Consider the following 21,009-nt stretch of genomic DNA (forward strand, 5'->3'; position numbering starts at 1 on the left):
CATGTCTGCTCTTGGGTCTAGCCATCCAACCCACAAGGCTGGATGGGCTGCTGAAGCCATAAACCTGTCCCCCAGGTTTGTTCACCAGCTGGACCAAGTTTGTGAGCCTTTCTCATTGTTAGTTCTATTCTGGTAGTGCCTAGATCAGGGCTCCATTGTGCTAGACTCTGTGCAAACACATAGGATGAAACAGTCCCCATCCAGAAGAACTTGCAGTCTAGGAAAATAAATGACATCAAAGCATGTGGAGGGATGCATTTGGGTACATTCAATCTATTATCTACACACACACACACACTTGCAATTTTAGCCCAATAAATATTTGCTACTATACCTATTATGTGGGACTTTTAAATGCCTCATTTCTGCACCTCCATCCTAATTCCGCCTCCCACAAGATATATTCAGGTTGCACAGCAATCATTTGTATCGTATTGCACGATCCAGTGGCTGTCACCCCCACTCCCACCAAACATATTTTTTTACACATGTGCAGCAGTGTCCACTCTGAAATCTGTTAGTTTTTCCTTCAGTTAATAAAGCCCTCGAATTGGACACCAGTCCAGATGCAAGTGGCTCTTATGAACTGGGTTACAAAGGCAAGTCTGTATTAGCCCACATTTTGACCAAATCCTACCCAAACTAGCTAGCTTTCCATTCGCACCCCGCCCCGCTCCATGGTTAGCCTTGGAGCTAAACTGCGTTGCTAGAAACGGAAAGATAAAGTACTTTGCAGTCATGCTCGCTGCTCCTTGTCCAATAGGCCCTCCGGAAAAAGGGAGTTGCTAAAATGTCATCTTGGAAAGATGCACCCAGCCTGTAAAAATGCAACTATGATGAAAACATCTGGCTTCATTGCTCCTGAATTACTTTGAAAACCAGTTTCCTGGTGTTCCATTTACTCTAATTCCCAGCAAGCAGCCAAACGTACATTCCCTCCCAAATGCAAGAGCTTGTATAAACCAAGAAATCCCAGGGTGTGGCGCAGAGGCTGACAATGCACCTATGGTTGCTTAGATCCATTTCCAAGCTGAATGACAGATTCCTGCAGGATTGGAAACTGGGTCAAAACCCTCCCACCTGGTGGCTATTCACCAGTGATGTTTAGAGATGCTAGGTGCCGAAAGCAGACTGGGCCCCCAAATTAGAGAAACAAAGTAAAACCCAGACCCTATAGATCTCTAGTCTGGAAAAGGAGCCTGAACCCTGTAAACTGTTCTCTGCTGTGGCTTGTTTAATGTTGCAGCTAGCACAATACTACTGCATCTATAACATCGTCCAGCAGGTCATTTCAGAGCACTTTACACACATCGAGGCTGTGATTCTCCCCCAAGAGCTTAAAGGAGGTAGGCACCTAACTCCCATTGGAAAATGCCAGGTTAATTAAATCATAGCGCCTCCCAGCAGCCTTGGTTCAGGAAAGCATTTAAGCATCTGCTTAAGTTCATTCCTGTTCAGCCAAGCACTTAGTCCCATGCTTAACTTTAAACGTGTGCTGAATTCCCGTTGGCTTCGTCGGAGTTAAGCATCTACTTAGCGTGGTGCTGACCAGGGAGCCTTTCCTGAATTGGGGGAGACTCTCTGAAGTAAGTAGTAACTATCCCTGCCTTACAGATGAGAAACTGAGGCACAAAGAGGCATGTGTTGCCCTAGGCCAATGGCAAGTCAATATTAAAACCAGGAACAGAACTCCTGGTCTATGACTCTTGGAGGCCTCTGGCTAAGCTCCTCACTCTAAGAGGTTGGCCATGGCCTGAGCTTAATGGCCTACATCTATGGCGGTGTCCCCACTGCAGCCTAGGCTAGCTGCCAGAGCACAGCGCCATCTAAGAGTCTAGGGACGTACTCGGGCAGCTAGCCCCAGCTGCTCCCAGGGCTGCCGGGCCACTACATCTGCTGCTCTCGCTCGAGCAGAGCTAATGCATGGACTTCTGCCCAAGCTGGAATTATGCCCCCCATCTACAGAGTACACATACCCCAGGCTGTACTGTAAGACCTTGGTAGCACTAAGATGACACAGAGGTGCCAACCCAGAATCAGCATTTTTCAGAGGCCCAGCAGGGCTGTCTGCCAAGTCCCGTCATTGCTGTTGATATAAGCTCTTCCCAGGGTGCATGGGGAGAAGGGGGCAGCAGATGCAGTTACCAGAGAAGACTGGGGAGGGGGGCGGTGGCATCTATTTCAGAGACATGAAACTTTCGCCTTTCCAGCTAGTGACTTAGTCCTGGCACATCCCTCACTGCACATCATCCAAAGGCAGATTCCCCTCACTGCTGGTGTACTTGGCCATGTGCCGCCTACAGTTGAATCCCTCCTTTCTAATGACCCTGGAACAGAAGCCGTGAGAAGGGTTGGAGGAGGCTGGAGGGTGCTCCCCAGCTTGAGGGCCAAGAGGTTTGTTTTGGAGAACCTGCATAAACTGGACGATCGCACAGCACAGTTAAAAGGACACTGTCTATCTAAGGTCCTGGTCTGGCCCTGTCACCATTGTGCCTGAGCACCTCCCCATCTTTCATTTATTTATCCTGTGCACCCCTGTGAGGCAGGACAGTGCTGTTACCCCCATTGTACAGATGGGAAACTGAGGCACTGAGAGGTTAAGAGGCTTGCCCAAGGTCATCCAGGAAGTCTGTGGCACAGCTGGGAATTGACCAGAATTTCCCTCCTAACCACTGGACCATCCTTCCTGTCATGCCTCCACTTGCAGGTGATGGGTCCAAAACATGATCCCAGGATGACTGAGTTCTCCCCTCCCCCACTGGCAATTTGGCTACAATCCATGGTGCACTTTAGAACAAGGGAGTATGTTTTGGACCCGTCACTCCTGAGAGCCCTTTGAATTTTAGATTCTTCGTTCTTGTACCACTATTGCTTTGCACTTGCACAGTGCCATTCAGCCAGCAGGCTCAAAGCACACTGCAAATATTTGGTTTTGTAGGACCTGCCTCGAGGTCCTGTCCCCTCTTCCATTTGAATCCCATACTAGGCAGCTCTTAATCGCTGTTTCTGAAACTGTCCTGAAAATATGATGTTACATTTGCAGCTAATCCATGTTTAGATGCACCCGTTGCTGACACCTGCTGTCAGCAAGAGGTAATTTTGCCGGTAGAGACCAGGTTCAAGTGTTGAACAGCTCTAAGGGCGCCATAATCCTGGAACCCCCAATTTGTGTCACTTGAAATTTTGGGAAAAGCTTCTGCCTCATCCCCAGGTCCAGTCTACCCATTTTGAGACTGATCAGATGTTTTGGTGAATGGTAAAATTAGGCTTATAACGGAAGCCCCACTGCAAATCTTGATGGCTTGACAGCATTTGCGCCGTAACGAAACACGGAGCAACGGCAGAAGGTAACCGATAGCAGAGATCTCCTGACAGGTGTAACTTTCACCCAGTATTGAAGGCTGAAACCTGCCTTGAAAGAGGATCTGTGTACTGAACTGAAGTACGTGTCCTGTAACACACTTGGAGGCCACGTGTATTGGAAGGGCTCTGCAAAGAAGCCGTAGTACCATTAACACACTCCACTGAACAGCTCCGCATCCCTAGCTGTGTCCCTAGAGCAGAGGGGAGGCAGGGCTCTTCGACTGTGTTTTCCTGTCTGTTTGGTGGTGGGCTTAAAGTTTGACTGGCTCAGCAAAGGAACTTCTCCAGATGTTTCCTCCAGAGGGTCTTTACTGTCTCCCTTCTAGCAATTTAGGAAGGACGGGGTGGCTGTGACCCCAGACCCTACCCCACCGGAGACCGTAACCCTAAGTCGAGAACCGCTGACCTACTTTGGTTTTGAAAATTTCACCCTTCATTTTTAGTACTCACTGCGTGATTCTGCATCTGGGGGTTGGGGAGGAGAGAGAGAGAGTGTGTGTGTGTGATGATACACACATAGGCAGGGTCCCTGGTTGTGAGGATAAGGAGCTTCTGTTTGATACAGATCAAAGTCAGCCAAGGGCTTGGAGGACCGGGGTGACGTGGTTGGGATAGAGAGGACTTTGGCAACAGTGTATTGATTAGGCTGGAGGAGGGCAGAAGAGGTTGCATGGTCCAATGGATAAGGCACTGGACTGGGAATCAGGAGAGATGGGTTCCAATCCCACCTCTGCCACTGATCTGTTGTGTGACCTTGGGCAAATCATTTGCCCTGTCTGTGCCTAAGTTTCCTTTCCTACCCTCTGTCTGTTTAGAGTATTTCTGCATGACACAAGCTGCCCAGAACCCGGAGTTTGTACTTGCATTGCTAGCCTATGCTGCAGCTGTTCCACTGCATCTAAACTGCTTTTTTTCAGGTGTGTTAGTGCAGGTCTGGCTACCTGTGCCTCAGTCACACTTCAGATTGCAGTGCAGACACACCCTTAGATTGGAAGGGTGGGGACAGTCTCCGATTTTTATGTCTGTGCCTTGCTCAGTGGGGTCCCAGTTCTGGTTGGGACTTCTAGGCACTAGCGTGATTCAGTTAATCATGGAGCAGTCTTGCTAAGAGATGACCTATATTAGCCATAGCGATGGTGTTAGAATTACCAGGGCCCTGTGAGGAAGGTAAACCATAGAACTTAGAGATGGAAAAGCTTATCTAAGGGATTTATTCCGCTGCCCATCACCATAGTATTTGAGCACACTCCATACCTGGGTGTCCCCAGGGTGCACGCCCGATATTAAACTGATCTAGCACTTGGCCTTAGCTGAAGGTTCAAGAAGAAGGAATCTGTCAATGAAAATGACACACCGGGATATAGACAGTGGTTCTTTGCTCTGATCACCCGAGAGGATGCCAGAATGCTGATTGTTCTTGTAGCTCCTGGCAAAGAGCTGCTAGTTTTTCTAAATCAGCTGGCACGTTGTCTTTTTGGGATGGGATCCCAGAAGCCGAGTGCTGGAGCCACCATTTCAGGCTGGGCTTAGATTCCTGCTGTACTGAGTAACGTCAGCTAGTTAGGCCTTCTCCCCTGACCGCAGCTTGGCGCCGTCTCTGAATTATTTACAGAAAAGGTAGGATGCAGTACCTCCATTTGCATTTCAAAGAAGGAAAGAAAAAAGATGGATGTCATGTTATCGCAGGGTCCTGCCCACTTATCTCTGGATGGGGATTAGCAGGGATCCTCATCTGAAAACGACACGAATTGGAATAATTTCTGCATTTTTTCACCTACTGGGTGAGGCAAGCATCCCCGTAATGCGGATAAAATCAGTGCTTTCCGTCCATAGGTCTCAAAGCATTTTCCAAAGGAAGGTCAAGTATCAGGAGCTCTAGGATATAGAGGGGGGAAAAGAGACTTGGGCAAAGTGCAGGTCTCCCGATTCCTAGTCTAGCAGCATAGCTTCTGGACCATGCCTTTGCTGCTGCAGGCTTTGTCCAGGGAGTTAAAAGAGCCTGTGATTCTGGCCTGCAGAGCACTGGGGGACACTAGTGTCTGGGCAAAATGTCAGGGCTTTTCTTATTAAAAATCCGCACGAGACTGCTGAGGTGCGGCCTATCCATGTCCTGCATGGATGGGAGAGCTGGAAGCTTACAAAGGACACGGATAAGACTCGGAGCACAATTACTCGAGACCCTGGGTAAGAGAATAATGTCTTTCTGTGGACGCATAGCTTGCCGATAGCAAAGTGACTCACTTCCGGCACTCCTACGATCGGGCAAGATCACAGGCAAATCAGGAAGAGGAGAAAAGCCAGTTATGTTGGAAATACTGTCAGATGCACTAGTCTCCAAAGGAGAGTGGATGTTTTACTACCCCTGTTCTGCAGCGAAAGAGGAAAAGAGGTGGATGACAAGCTTTGCACCGGAGCCGTGACTTGATGAAGAAAATACAGTTTTAATTAAAATCTGAGGCTTAGCTGTAAAAGTAAAGGGAAGTGGCTATGGCAACATGACCATCAAATACACAAAGGTCTGGTTTTCTACTTCTCTTGTGCCCTACAGAGTCATTCACACCTGTGCATGTTGGGTGTAAAACGAAACCAGATCAGAATAGCAGCATCCTACACCCACTCTGCACTCACTCTTCATTGGTGGAAATGATGACACAAGGTGCAAGGCAGAGAAGGGTCCAACCCATAATGTATGAACTTCAGTGCCGTAGAAAGCTCTGACATCTTTCCCAAGCCCCTTTTCCTCTGCAGGTCTCTGGTTCAGATCCAGCCCGGATTGGTAGAGATTGAAAGTTCTCTCCCTGATGGTTCTTTAGTGTCACATAGGCGAAAGGAGCTGGTGTCTCAGACAGTTCCCAGGAGCCAGGCTTTCCTCTCCCAAAAAGCCAGCCGCTTCAGAGCTGGCACCAACCGGCTCCCTTCGGGTGCTCTCAGAAGATGAGGCCATGGCTGAGTGACGGAACAACGCCTGCCAGACAGGGTATTGAAAAGATCAAGGAGTGACTCCATTAGAGTATAAGGACCTTCACAGGGAGAAAGTATCAGGTACTAACGGGCTCTTTAATCCAGCGGAGAAAGGCAGAGAGAGACCCAAGGGCTGGAAGCTGACACCAGACAAATTCAGATTAGAAATAAGGCACAAATCTTTATCAGCGAGGAAGAGTCACTGTTGGAACAAACTGCCAAGGAAGGCAGTGGCTTCTCCAGCTCTTGATGTCTTCAAATCAGGACTGGGTGTGTTGCTGGCAGCTGCTTTAGCCAAACCAGTTACTGGGCTCAGTCCAGGGGTAAGTGGGAAGAATTCTCTGGTCTGGTTATACAGAAGATCAGACGAGATGATGTAACGGTCCCTTTAGACCTTAGTCTATGAATTTCTGGGTAATTACAGCATGTCTGCAAGTGCCATGGTACAGGATGAGGCCACAGAGAGCATGTCTGTAACAACGTGGGCAATGCATTGAAAGGAACTGGCTGACATGGTATCCTGTCGTTTTTTGAATTTGGCTGTGATCTCTGGTCTTAAACCATTCAGGGTTGGGCATGGGCCAGTACTTGGATGGGAGAACTCCAAGGGGAAAATACCACATGCTACAGGGAGAGGGGCAGGTAGCAAAGCCGGAAGTCGTCTTCCCCAAGTTCGTGCTGAACCAATGTTTCCCCCCCGGTGCTAGGAGAAGCTGTATGGCTGGAGGTGCCGTTATTCAGATGAGAGATCAAATGGGGGGTCTGACCCCTTGAGACAATTCAATGAATCCCAGTGTTGCAGCTAAATTTCAATTTGGCTAACACTGTATGCTCCTTCCCACCTGAAATTCCTCCTGCAATCTCTATTGGACATCATTTTTCCTGTTGCAAAGCATTTGCCGTCCATTGAAAGCAACTGCTGCTTTCCACCCCAGAGGTGATTTGCCTTTGGACAAGAGACTCGGTAATTCCTTTAGTGCCTCACAAACCTCAGGAGCCTTTCAGACAAAAGGCACCATGGCAATGTAAGATTATTTACTCATAGACTTTATACATTAAATATGGCAAGACCTGGTAAATTTGCTGAGCATTATTGACCCTGCAAGAACAGAACCCTAAAACCATGTCATCCTATTACACCACAACGGCTCCAAAGAGTCTGGGGGATTTGTAAATGATCTCTTCCAGAGAAAAGGGCAAACAGTTATAATTTCAGATCCTTTTGGATTCATTGCTTTTTGTAAAAAAGAAAAGGAGTACTTGTGGCACCTTAGAGACTAACCAATTTATTTGAGCATAAGCTTTTGCGAGCTACAGCTCACTTCATGCATCCGATGAGGTGAGCTGTAGCTCACGAAAGCTTATGCTCAAATAAATTGGTTAGTCTCTAAGGTGCCACAAGTACTCCTTTTCTTTTTGCGAATACAGACTAACATGGCTGTTACTCTGAAACCATTGCTTTTTGTGTAAATGTAAACAACTTACTTTACACAAAATCCCAGGACGTGAAGTTTGTAGATTTATTTATTTTTATGGCCAGAAGGGATCCTCCAATCTTTTTGTCTGACCTCCTGCATAGCCCAGGCCAGAGACTTTCTTCCAGTTACTGTCCTGAGCCCAAATGTCAAACGAGGCAGATTTGTCGTTATTAAATATTGAGGGAATCAGACATGTATCGATCCCCTGGGGTTTCTTTGTGATTATCTGTGAACTGGACCAGTGGTTCTCAACCAGAGATCCAGGGCCCCCCAGGGGGCCGTGAGCAGGCTTCAGGGGGGCCACCAAGCAGAGCTGGTGTTAGACTTGCTGGAGCCCAGGACAGAAAGCTGAAGCCCTACCGCAAGGGGCTGAAGTCCAGGGCCTTGAGCCCCCCACCCAGGGCTGAAGTCAAATCCTTAGCAACTTAGCTTTGTGGGGTCCTCTGTGACGTGGGGCACTGGGCAGTTGCCCCGCTGGCTACCCACTAATGCCTGTCCTGGTTTTTATATGCAGAAAACCAGTTGTTGTGACACAGGGGGGCCTTGGAGTTTTTATAGCATGTTGGGGGGGGGCCTCAGAAAGAAAAAGATTGAGAACCTCTGACCTAGACAACTCCACTTTACCCCCTCCTCACTGACTGCACATTGAGAGAAGGTTTTTAACAGTGCAGTGGGATCCAAGGAAATTTAGCAGTTTTGACAGAGCGGTTTAATACAAGGAAGCCTTCCCAGGGTTTTATTATATTTCCATCACGTTCTAACTCCTCTGGTAATCCACTGGCCTCCCTGTAATGAACTCTCTATTATTCCTTCTGGATTAGAGTGGATATCTCACAATAAACAAGGAGATTTTTATATTAATACTCTGAGCAGCCAGCGTAAGCACCTTAATTCTCTGCTTTCATTGTTCTTACCAGTCCAACTTCCACTCTCTGATCAACAGCTGTGTCTATGGGGCAGGGGAAACGATTCTGCTTTTTTGGCTGTTTTTAACTAAGCAGGAGACAAATGCGTTTTTGGAGCTGGTTGTGTTATTGTGGTTCGTATCTTTGTGATGGTGTTTGTTTAAATACCCCGTGCATTGTACAACGTATAGGCGTAAGCCTAAGGTACTGGGAGTGGATGCTTTACAGTGTGGGAGCCTTTATTGTTTTTGGCATTAAGGCCCCTTTACTCCACTTTGGCAGTGTAAAGGGGCCTTAAAGTGGGCAAAAATCTGTGTGTAACGTAAAGGAACCTTAGTGTAAATGAGCATCTGGCCGGGTGGAGTGGGGGGGGAGGGGTGTGTGTATATACACACACACACAACTATACTTTGCTCACTTTCTGTATATATCCATACATGCACAGTGAGCGGTGTGTGTGTGTGTGGGACAGTGGAGCATGCATTCCAAGGAATTCCATGTAAGTAAATTACACTTCAAAAATGTGACATGTTCCACTAATCGAGTCCATCCTTGCAAATGAACGAAATGCCAGTGATTCTACAGGGAACAGGGGCGTTGTTTGCTAGACTATTACCAACCTGGAGGCCCTCAGGCCTTAATGATACTGAAACTGCAGATAAAATCTTCTAACTTTAGTGGGAGTTAGGCTCCTAGAAACCTGTAAAAATCTGTCCCTTAAGGCCTGATCCAAAGCCCACTGAAATCAATAGGACCCCTATCAGCTTCAGTGAGGTTTGAATCCAGGGGCCACGGGGCCTGATCCTGCGAAGTACTGAGCACTCCTAAGAGATGCTCAGTGTTAGCAGGAATTGAAGGAGCCGGCTGCTGCACAGGATTGGGCCCTGAGTATCCCTGTATGCTGTACAGTCTGTTCGCAACAGGGCTCTTGGCAAATGTCATTTTGCAGCAGCTTTAAGATTTGCTCTGCCGTCCCTGTGCTCGCCCTTGCAGGCAAAGCTTTGGGTCAGGTTCCCCAGCACCCTGCCCTTTCTTATACAACATTTGCAACATTAGCCGCGTTAGTGTTGTAGCAACATCTCCTCTGTAGAGCCTGGAGCTATTTAAACATTAAAGTGTCCGCTTGGATTAGGCCTGAGCGCAGATAGAGAGAGCAGTGACTTAGCTATGAATGGGGAGCTTTCCCATTTAAAATGTAATTGGGAGCCTTTCAGGACATCTGTTCCTCCATGTGACCTTCCTCCACTGGGACAGCGCATGGGCTTGGCCCAGCCTCCTTCCATTGGTAAATGACCAGCATCCTACTTCTTTTGTGTGGAATTCAACACCCAGCCTGCAACGGATTTGAAATTCAAGCTTGGGCTTGACAGAATCCCCCTGCATCCCAGTGCCCTAGTCACTGGACAAAGCCTTATCTATTAAGTTCAACGAAAGCAGGCTTTTCTCATGGGGCGGTTTGTCCGCAGCGGTTCTGACTCCAGCAGCGGGTGCCAGTATCATTCCTCCAGATTGAGAACCGCTCCGCAGCTCTAGTCTCAGCTGATAACTAGTAGTGCAAGGCCAGCTTCTAGGGCCAGACTCCAGCTTCTTCCAGCCCGGCGGGTTCGTCTCCATCCCTTCCTCTCGCTGCTTCGTGTGTTCCTCTCCTGAACGATCGATCGGGAGCGCTCTGTACGTATCACGGGGTGTGTCACTTGGCGGGGAGTTCCGAGTGCTGGCAGGCCTGTGTTTTTATCCTGGGATGCCCCAAAATAACAACAGCTGATTTTCATTTTTTTAATTGCCTTATTGAAGAAGAGCCCCATATTCCCATGGGAGGGGGGCATCGCTTCACAGCTGATCCGCATCTTTGAGATGTGCAGATCTTACCATAGTGTCCGAGAGATGTGGACACATGCCCAATTTATGAGAGTAACCATCGCACTAAACTCTAAGGGGTAAGTCCAGGCTTTCGCAGCTACGCACAGCCAGAAAGCCATAGCAGGGAGAGGACCCTAGGAGATGTCTTGCCCTGCAGAGATGCCAATGGCTGGGTCACACGAGAGCTCTGCTCTATGTTGCATCAGTGGCCGTGCACACAGATCAGCTGGGCAGGGACATAGCCACACCTAGGGGTGTGAGTTTTGCAGAAGGCTTGTTCTTTGCGGTCTAGTGTTTAGAGCAGAGGTCTGGAAGCCTAGGGGCTTGGCTCTCTTCGGGTACTCTCCGCGCACTCCTCGCTGTAGTATCTTGAGGGTTGTGTCGCTGCCTTATTTTGTGACCTGGCTCATGCCCATGCTCACCACCCGGGCAAGTCATCGGCACAAGCCTAAAAAGAGGGGGCCTGATTCTTGATTGCATGAAGGCCTGGTCACATCGCTCCGGTGTGAATGAGAATTCAGCCTGATGTGGGACCTTCAGACTGAGCATCTGAGCATAGCGAGGGCAGATGGTGCCGTGGTTGGAGACACATGTTCTGATCCCTGCTCTGTCACCGACTTCCCATGTAACCTTGGATAAGTCTCTTTGTCTCTCTGTGCTCGTTTCCCCGCCTGTACAAGGGGGGTAATGGCACCGCCCTGCTGCACGGTGCTGTGTGAGGATACAACCATAAAAGATTGTGAGGGGCTCAGATACTACAGTAATGGAAGGCAGATAAGCACGATCAATTGATCGATAGATTTGCAGATCCCGTTGACTTCGTTGGGAGTCGTGCATGCTCAGTTTCCTTCCATTTAGAAGGAACAATCAATTACACACATACACAATGGGAAATGACTGCCTTGGAAGGAGTGCTGCGGAAAGGGATCTGGGGGTCATAGTGGATCACAAGCTAAATGAGTCAACCGTGTAACGCTGTTGCGAAAAAAGTGAACATCATTCTGGGATGTATTAATAGGAGTGTTGTAAGCAAGACATGAGAAGTAATTCTTCAGCTTTACTCTGCGCTGATTAGGCCTCAACTGAAGTATTGTGTCCAGTCCTCGATGCCACATATCAGGAAGAATGTGGACAAATTGGAGGGAGTCCAGAGAAGAGCAACAAAAATTATTAAAGGTCTAGAAGACATGACCTATGAGGGAAGATTGAAAAAATTGGGTTTGTTTAGTCTGGAAAAGAGAAGACAGAGAGGGGACATAACAGTTTTCAAGTATGTAAAAGGTTGTACGAGAAGGAAGAAAAATTGTTTTTCTTGACCTATGAGGATAGGTCAAGAAGCAATGGGCTTAAATTGCAGCAAGGGAGGTTTAGGTTGGACATTAGGAAAAACTTCCTGTCAGTGTGGTGAAGCACCGGAATAAATTAACTAGGGAGGTTGTGGAATCTCCATCATTGGAGACTTTTAAGAGCAGGGTAGACAAACACCGGTCAGGGATGGTCTAGATAATACTCAGTCCTTCCATGAGTGCAGGGGATTGGACTAGATGACCTCTCGAGGTCCCTTCCAGTGCTATGATTCTAGTAGAAACCAGGCCTTTACCCTCAGTTAACTGCCTGTAAACAGAGAATCATTAACTCATCTCCCCACAAAGCTGAAAATTCATGACTGTAAAATGCTTTCAGAGCCTCTGATGGAAAACACTAGCAAGGTATAAATACCTGTTAAGGAATTTTCCGTGTCTTTATAATAAAATCAGATGGGCTGCCTCCCTTGTTTTTAAATTAGAGCTTGCAGATCTGCTTAAAAATACCCTTGTTACGACTTATCAAAAAGGTAAAAGGGCCTTTGTGGCCATGTTCTGTGTGTGAAGAACACCAGGCAATGACTCACCGTAAAGATAGATCTGGTGTATGAGCGATGAACTGCCACATCTGTCCACTTAATGAAATTCTTTTATAGTGGGCCTACATTGAAGATTAGGTTCAAGGCAATTTCGCTGCATCTGCCCGTTGGTGGAACCACTTGCTAAATATAAACCTCTGACTCGAGCTCCCATCTGCTTCTTTCTTTAGCATAATGAACAATAATGGAAGGGCTGAAAAGCTTGGGGTATTAATGGTAGATCCTCTTTTTATATATACACATAATTTAGTCTTTTTTTTTTCATTTAATTTTATTTACTGTGAAGGCAAATGTCCATGCCTGGCATGGTTCCAGTCCTGAATTTCGATCTTAACAATCTTTGCAGCTGCTTGCAGGATTCAGGGCGAATTCGTCCGACAGAATAAGTCCAGAGCTGTCATGAAAATGTCTTGGGCTTTATCTACTGCTTTCCATCCTGAAGGGTTCTAAAACTGTATCTATATCATGTACGCAAGAGTCACTGAAAGGCAGCCACCTCTGGGGTGGAATGTGGCAGCTGTTTAACAGCCACCTGCAATGCAGTTCAACAGTGTTGGGCGAGGAGTGAAGAGAAGTGTGGCACACTATTGAAATGGGGGAGAAATCAGATAGAATGGAGTTCCCTGATATGGAATTTGGCCAGGATGCTAGCGTCCTGTCTCATATAGAAATTCCCTGGGACTGTTCCCATCTATCTGTGTGCCAATGGCTTTACCTCATTTCCAAAAATCTGCACCTCGGGCTCCATAGCACCTCTTTGCTCTATGCTCAAGTGTTGGAGTCAGCACTGACTCAAAAAAGAGCCCCCCACGACTGACTCCCCGCTCTCCCTGTCCTGCAGCACAGCACCACCTAATCCCACGCTGGGCCACTGGGGTCAGTTCTGACTGGGATGGAAGAGCGCCCCCTACTGAGTCACCTGTTCAATTCAGCCATGCCCACCTGACCAATTTCTCTGCTTGCTTGTTCTGTGCAAACCTGCCCACACCCTGCAGATCTCAGAACTTGCCTAGTACATCAGGAAGAGGAAACTGCAGCAGGGCACTTAAAACCCTGGTCTCTCATCACAGTTCCTTCCCCCTCCCTTTCCTTGGGCTGCGGGTGGAGAGAGCAATTTTCCCCCCCTTTATTCACAGTGAGGGTTGATCCTTTGCTAGGGAGCCATAAGACTCTTTTCCAGCACTGGAGAGTTGTGTGCTTTTGACTGGTAGAGTTTCAGGGCTGCTGGAGGTGCGGGGAAAGAACAGATATGTGGCTAAAAAGAGGAGAAAGAGACTGGTAGGAACATCCGGCTTTGGAGCCAACAGGTCCAGGGCGCAGGTTAAGCACAATCCTGCAGTGACTAATCCCAGGGAATGTACAGGATGACCCATTTACCCAGTTACAGGATTAGCCCTGTTGTTTTCCATGTGCCACTCGCCAGCCAGGGTGTCCCTAGTCAGAGCTCCAGTAGCTCGAGCTATGTGGCTACCAGAAGTATTTGGTGCTAAATGTGGTTTTAACATGCAGCTAGAGGCTGGTTATCCATGCTAGCTAACATGGATATAGGAGTAAGTCCGTGGCTAGGGGCATGTGAACTGGGCAAATCTTTTCCCAGCTCTCTGCTCCCTGATCTTTACCACGCTTCTGATCTTTATAGATACAGGGCCTGCTTCTCAGTCACTTTGTTCCTGTATCTGGGGCTTCCCGACTCCTTTGTGCTCCTTGTATTCTTGGTCTGGGCAGAGGCCTACCTGGCCCCCAGTATAAATTAGAGTATGAGTTAGAGTTGCTCTCTGATTCCTGGGGCCCCCGGGGAAGTGGAGAATAGCTACAGCACACTGCACAGTAGCTGTGCCCCGATCCACGCTCTGTTCTGGGGGCTGGGAGCAGGACCCTCATCAGCTCCACTCTAATTGGAGGGCCCCTCCATGGGGAGATTTTCAAGGGGCCAGTTCTGGCATGAAGGCACGTTAGCATAGCTGTGAATCCAGCCTCCTGGAGATAAAGTTAACGAGCAAGAATCCCCTTTAAAATGAAAAGCAAGTCAGTCCCTGTGGCGCTGTTATGGATTCCATCTGCTGCCTTTAGAACCTAAAAATAAAACCAGGAGGCGGAACTTGACAGCTGTCTTCAAAGAACCGAGCGGCCACCGCGTGCGCGGGTCCGGCTCTCCTTGCCATCAGTCGGGACTTCACCCGCGCCAGAATGCAGGGCTTAATTCGCATCTGGTTCGGTGCTTGCTTTCAAAGCCTCATGATTCACCACCTTGGCAGGCAGCCCCGGATTCTGACGATCTATTTTGGGGGAATAACATTTCCACAGGAATTTTTGTTGTGTTTTGCAGTGTCACCTGGTTTTTTTTAAAAGTAACTTGATCAGCACATTGAGGGAATGAATCAATCCATAGCTTGGTAACCGTGTAGAACATTGCGTGCGTAACCATCCTCCATGCAACCCAGGTCCTGATTAGATCTTACAGGGGGGGCGTCCCTTTCGTTTTCAAAACTCTTGAGCTGCTTCACAAAGGCTGTGCTGGGCCAGATCCCCAGCTGGTGTAAATGGGCATTGCTTAATTGGAGTCGCTGGGGCCAGATCCCCAGCTGGTGTCAGTCAGCCCCACTCCATTGGCTTCAGTGCGGCTACACTGATCTACATCAGCTGGGCCTCTGGCCCCATCTGTGCTCATGCAGACATAGAGGGCTGAAGGTATGTGTGTTCCCGGCTCAGCACTTCAACCCAATCATGTGATTCTTCTCCTACCTCACCTACTTTGGGGGCAGTGTTGTCTCAAGATTAGAGCAAGGGACTTGGGAGGCGGGACTCCTGGGTGCTAATTAAACCTCTGCTACTGCCTGCCGTGTGACCTTGGGCAAGTTACTTCGCGGGATAGCTCAGGTTTCTCCAGTGTAGGCCGGGGCAATGAAAGCCAGTTGACAGTGAGGTGGTGAGTCTGAATGAATTGTCTGTAAGGGGCTTTGAGATGCCCAGCTGGAAGGTGCTGTGTGAACAAAGTTAAGTTCTTTGCCGCAGTGTTCACGGCTGGTGGGTATTCTCTTTCCTTTGCCATTCCATGGCCGGTAGCAGCTGGGATCCCACCAGCAGCAGAGTGTTTTTGCATAAGACTCATAACACATCTGCCCTGCAGTTCACACCTGTAAAGTGTGTGTGGGGGGGGGGGGGGGGTCCAGAGAGAGCATAAAAGGGGGCTCTTGGCACTAGACTAGGCCTCAGGAGATCTGACTTCAGTTCTGGGCTCTGCCACAGACTCCCTGTGACCTTGGCCAAGTTGCTTCCCCTCTCTGTGCCTCCGTTCCCCATCTGTACAATGGGGAGAACGCTCCTTCCCTGCCTCATAAGGGGGCTGGGAGGATAGTCATGAATCCAGATGCAATGCTGTGCTATAGTTATTTATATTGTTGTAGTGTCAAGAGACCCCCACTGAGACCAGGGCCACATTGGGCCAGGTGCTGCACAGAAACAGGCCCTGCTTCAAAGGGATGGTAACAAAAGATGGGTGGGGAAACTGAGGCACAGAGTAGGGGCGTGACTTGCCCCAGGTCATCCAGCAGCTTAGTGGCAGAGCTGGGAACATAACCCATAATCCCTGCTGGGACGGGGGCAGGGATGCCTGCTTCTTTAATTATGATGGGCTGGGTTAAGTGGAAGCAATATGCAGGTCTCCTGAGGCCTGGTCCAGTGCCCTCCCCACTGGACCACAAGGCCTCTACATACTGCAGGAGCCAGTAAAAAGCCTACAATGAATCAAAAACAACGCACGTGGCTTTAGCCCATTATCCTTTGGGAGTTTGTTTTTCCTGAAGGGATTGAATTAAAGCCCCAACCCTTAAACCACTTTGAGACGTATTTAAACCAATGTGTTCCCAAGGTTTAGCCTCTCGCTCGCGTGCGCTCGTCCGGATTAAGCTTCCCTGTGATTTGTGACGGGTCAGGCTGCCTGGCTGGGTCCTTAATGCAGATAGTCCCTGTTTGGCTCTACCACATCCCTGCTTCTCCTGCTAACACGCCCCCACCCCCAACACACCCCCTGCAACATCCTCTTTGACCTATTGCTCTCTCCCAGCTGCTAAGTGACTCCATATTCCCAACAGGAGCAAACCTTTTCACTGAAAGCAGGGGCACGTTTCCGGGTGTGGATAATCTCGGCCTCTTCAGACCGTCTGCTCAGAGGGGGTGAAATTGCCAAGACCTCGAAGCAGCAGGCATTAGTCAGGGGCAAGAGTAGACCCCAGGAGTCCTGAACTCACGTGCTCAGGGGGAGCTCCCGTCTCCCCAGAAGATTATTACACTAACACGCTGCCCCAGCCTTTGCTTTGCAAGCTCCTTTCCCAGAGACTGCCAGGAGGTGCGGGGGAGTGCGGGGGTGGTCTGCAAACCCGGTGTGTTTCACAGGAGCTGGCTTCTGGCAGGTAAATTCTCCAAGGAGCGGGTCACTGATTTGCAGACTCTGCTCCTTGTAAATTCTTATACCGTCATCCTAGTATCTGGGCATGCAGTAATGAGGGTGCGCTCCCTAAGCCTTTTGTTTGGCAGGGTTTGGGGAAAGGCTGAAGGCTGTGTTTGGGTGGGGAGGTGGAAAGGGTTTTGATTTATGGCCAGGTTTGTTAATTACTCCTCTGCACGTGATCACTTAATGAGCCTGGCGTAATGGTCCTGGATTCTGGAGGCACCCAGGTACCTGCTGACGTCTCATTGGCTTCACTGGCCCTTCAGCACATGCTTAAAGTTAAGTGTGTACTTTAAGTCTGGAGTTTTTTAACATTGCCTAAGAGATTTAGGCACTCAGCTGCCCTTGGAATCTAAACTCCCTTATGCTCCCCTGCCAATCCCATCCATACATGCTTTGCTGACTAGGGATAAATTTAAGCACATGCTTAAACCCTTTGCTAAATTGGGGTCTTCTTTATAATGGGACTTGCAGCTGAATTAATTGCCAGCGCGCCCAAGGAGTCTGGATGCGATTTAAATCTAAACCAGTGATCTCTCGATTGAATGCATAGACTTGTGAATGCCTGGGAAGTAAAGAGACCCTTGCATTGTGTCCAAGTCCGGCCGAGTGGCTGGCAAGTGAGGTGAGGAGCAGTGGCCCAGCCAGCCAGAGGGACTGCCTTGCAGGAACCCTGCCAACCCCTAGCGTGAAATGTCAAGGAAGCATTAGCCGGAGGTTACAACCCTCGCCTCTTCCCGCTCCATCAGTGGCTCGGGAAGAGCCAGAGCGAGCGGCTTCCTGGCTTTGTGAGTGAGTGGATGCTGGCAAGGAAGAGCAGGGGCAGAGCCGGGGAGATGAGTAAATGCTGCCCTGATCAGGCGGAGTTGTGGTTCATTGCCTGGGGGAGGAGAGAGACCTGAGCCCTGCTCTGGGAGGAGGAGGTGGGCCCTGCTGCTTTAATTCTGAATGGCTGGGCTGAGTGAAAGCATCAGGCGGTTTTGCTCTGCAGGCTGGCTGTCAGTCCCCAGGCCTGGCATGGTACTTGGTGTACGCAAGCAGGTGGGTGGGGCGTGCACCCTCACCTCCACTCTGCCCTTCAGTGTCTCCGGGGTTAAATCCCCAAGGCACATTATAGGAATCCTTATTACTGGGGAGAGGGAAGAAAGCTCCTATGATCTCACCCTGCATAACTCCTCTCTGACACCCCCAGAAATCCTAGAGCCAAACCTGTGTCCCCGCAAGCCCCGCACGAGTAGCAAGCCCAGACCTGGGTGCACTCCGCAGTGAAGACAAGCCTTCAGCATCTGTCAATGCCCACCCCTTCTCCCCCATCCGCCCGCTGACCCAGCTCGTCTATGCCTCCCCCTTGGAGAGGAAGCGGCACGTCTGAAGGAAACCTGCTAGTGAGGTGGGGCATTGTCTGGGGGACTGAGCTTGACATTAGGAGGCTGGGACTCCTGGCTTCTATCCCTTGTTCTGCTGCAGACTCCCTTGGGCAGGTCATGGCGCCTCTCTGTGCCTCAGTTTCTCCAGATGCAAGGTGGGGACATCCTGGGGTACTGAGAGCAGGCACAGAGCTCAGAGCTTGCAGAGCACCCGTTGCCTGCATGGAAGGCTCAAAACCAGGTGCTGTCTGCCTGAAGAATGAAACACTGGCTCTGGGCTCCGCTAACTTTGATTCTCTGCTTGGCAGCTTCCTCGAGGAAATTTCAGCTTCCGGGTTCCGCGGCCGGGGCGCCGAGAGCTCTCAAGTTACAGTGAGAGCGAGCAGCAGGCGGTGAACACTGGGGGACTCCGCCGCTTCCCATCTGGAGCTCCTACAGACTGACCAGACGGCGTCGAAGCGGCGCCGGGCGCTCCCGCGGTCCATCTTGCCATCCTGCTGCTGGACAACACACAAGCTGGCCTCTGCCTCAACACGCCAGGCCGGGCCCGAAATCCCAGCATCCTTGGCGTTACCTTCCTGCTTGGCTCTTTAATGGGACGCAGCGGAAGAACTGCAGGGAGGTGGCGGAATCACAGATCTTGGGAAAACGTTACCTGTGGGTGCCCGGCGCCTTTGAAAATCCAGCTATTTCTGTGTCTCTTCATAACCACAACTGGCCTGCCCAGAATCTCCAGTTGCCTGCGTGTGTTGATCCCTCCAAGGTAAAGGCTGGATGGGCTCTCGCAGCCTCTGGCTCTATATTTGTTTAATTGTCTGCAGCCCAGCTCCTCACCGATAACTTTCAGGGTCTAGGCCTGTATGTTTGGAAGTTCATTAAACATCCCACTCTGACCAACTCTTATATTTTAAATGATTCCAGATATTTGTCCCCCTCCTTTTATAATGTCCATGAAACTAGCTATATTCCTGACTGGCCCCATTCTTGAGCCCCTGCGTCCATGGGGGGACAGAGCAGCACGGGCCCCTGTACTCCTTCCCCCCTTTCTGTTTCCGTGTTGTGATCGGGAAAAGTTCGTGTGACACTAATAAAAATAAAATTCAGTTTTCTGGCAGAAACAACAGTTTTGGTTTTGTGATGGTTTGGGAAGAGTAGCCTGAATTATAACCCCAGGGCAGATGGCGGGGAGGAACATACCAGAGTCCTGATCATAGGGCTGGCAGCCGGGCTATATCAAGTGCTAACTTGGGTCCTGACACATGCTCTGTGATCCCAAATGAGGAGTCACTTCTGTGCCTCGGTTTCCCCATTTGTAGAAGTGCATGATAACTCCATTCCGGGCAGTGGATCACAGCAGCCTGACCCTGTGAGTTTGACAGCTGGGCAGTGGGCCCTATACTGGGACACGATTTCCACCTCCCTGGTTACTCCGTGGCTTATGCCTCCAGTGCTGGAAGATGCCAAAAGCTCCTTCCATTCTTCTCCGGGCTGCATCCTGCAGCCTTAGGCTGGGCTCAGGGGAAGAAACCGAACTTTGAGTGAGTTGGGAACAGAGTTCCAAGGCTCCAACTCCTTCCCCTCCAGATGCCCGGGCCAAAATCCTTAACGCTGTGAGTGCGGCAGCGGGGCTGGGGCTAGCCCATGGGATGCGAAATTGAGACCCTGGCTCCTACCTGCCTGCAGCCAGGCCTTGCAGTCCTGCCTCCTTTCATAGGAGTGAGCCTCTGAGATCCTGCTAAGTTAAATGGAGACTTTCCAGTGACCCAGCCACTGTGTGATGCCCACGGGAAGGGAGCGTCCACATAGGCACTGTAGCTGCTTTGCCATGACCATCCTGCCAAGCAGAAACCTGCCATCCCTTGCCCCCTCGGGCTGTGACCTCTTTAGATCTCTTGGTCTTGAGGGGGTAGTGGGGATGGTTGGAACATGCTAACTTCAGGCCTTGAGAGCCATGCAGGCCCCTGCTCTGGTTCCAGTACGTGGTTCCTAGAGACAGCTCCAGCTGTGAGGCTGAGATGCCAGCTCAGGCGTGTTGCATTCTGGGGAGAAGCTAATGCACCATGTCGGAACCAGAAAGGAGCCCACCGGCAGCTAGTGCCAAAGGAGATCCCATGACGATGTCCCTTGCTCTTCTATCTGCTGTCAGTTCAGGACCCTGCCCTGGCCTAGCAGAGGTTGTCAGCTATAACCCAGCAGCGGTGTCTGTTTTCCAAGGGAAGCCGTGGGATGGTCAGATTTCTCCTTTGCAGCCAATGGAAGGTAGAGTCCAGCTGATGCAAGCTTGGATCTGCCCCTGTCCATAGGGGAATCCTGGGGCAGTTTCTTGGTATTCAGGTGCTGGAAATCTTTGTGCAAAGCAGTATGGGCTAGGGCTTGGAAGAGGGAACTGGAGTTCAGGACTCCTGGGTTCTGTTCCCAGCTCTAGGAAGGGAATGAGCTAGAGGCTAGAACTGGGAAGCTGGACTCCTGGAAGCTGGGGAATGGTCTAGCAGTTAGACTAGGGAAGCAGGAGTCTGGACTCCCGGGTTCTGTTCCCAGCTGTGGGAGGGGAGTGGGTTAGGGACTAGAAGTGGGAACGTGGGTTCTATTCCCAGCTCTGTTATCCAGCTGCTGCGTGACCTCAAGCATGTCTTTCTGTAGCTCACTTTCCGCACCTTGTAAAACAGAGAGAACACCTCTTAGCTACCGCATAGTGTCTGAGGAGTTATTAACATATTCTTATGGC

At 49.8% G+C, this 21,009-nt stretch overlaps 1 protein-coding gene and 1 long non-coding RNA gene across 4 annotated transcripts in view; both read left to right on the forward strand.

Annotated features, from left to right (window-relative positions):
- VPS45 (vacuolar protein sorting 45 homolog) overlaps window positions 1–19,402 on the forward strand; it is a 55,876-nt gene extending 36,474 nt beyond the window's left edge. For 2 of the 3 annotated variants that reach the window (XM_037882683.2, XM_043535539.1), the window contains one exon: window positions 18,593–19,402. In XM_037882683.2, the coding sequence (XP_037738611.1) occupies window positions 18,593–18,680 (88 nt within the window). In that variant the 3' untranslated portion in view covers window positions 18,681–19,402. Of the gene's footprint in view, window positions 1–18,140; window positions 18,308–18,592 lie in introns of all 3 variants that reach the window. The other variant, XR_006287407.1, reaches the window with a different exon arrangement.
- Window positions 1,308–15,947, forward strand: LOC122463781. Its single transcript, XR_006287408.1, has 3 exons — window positions 1,308–1,318; window positions 3,117–3,122; window positions 14,237–15,947. It is a non-coding gene; the product is annotated as an uncharacterized LOC122463781 (long non-coding RNA).
- Window positions 19,403–21,009: the final 1,607 nt, after the last annotated feature.

Source organism: Chelonia mydas, chromosome 24 (assembly GCF_015237465.2).
Source record: "Chelonia mydas isolate rCheMyd1 chromosome 24, rCheMyd1.pri.v2, whole genome shotgun sequence".
Taxonomy (NCBI): Eukaryota; Metazoa; Chordata; order Testudines; family Cheloniidae; genus Chelonia; species Chelonia mydas.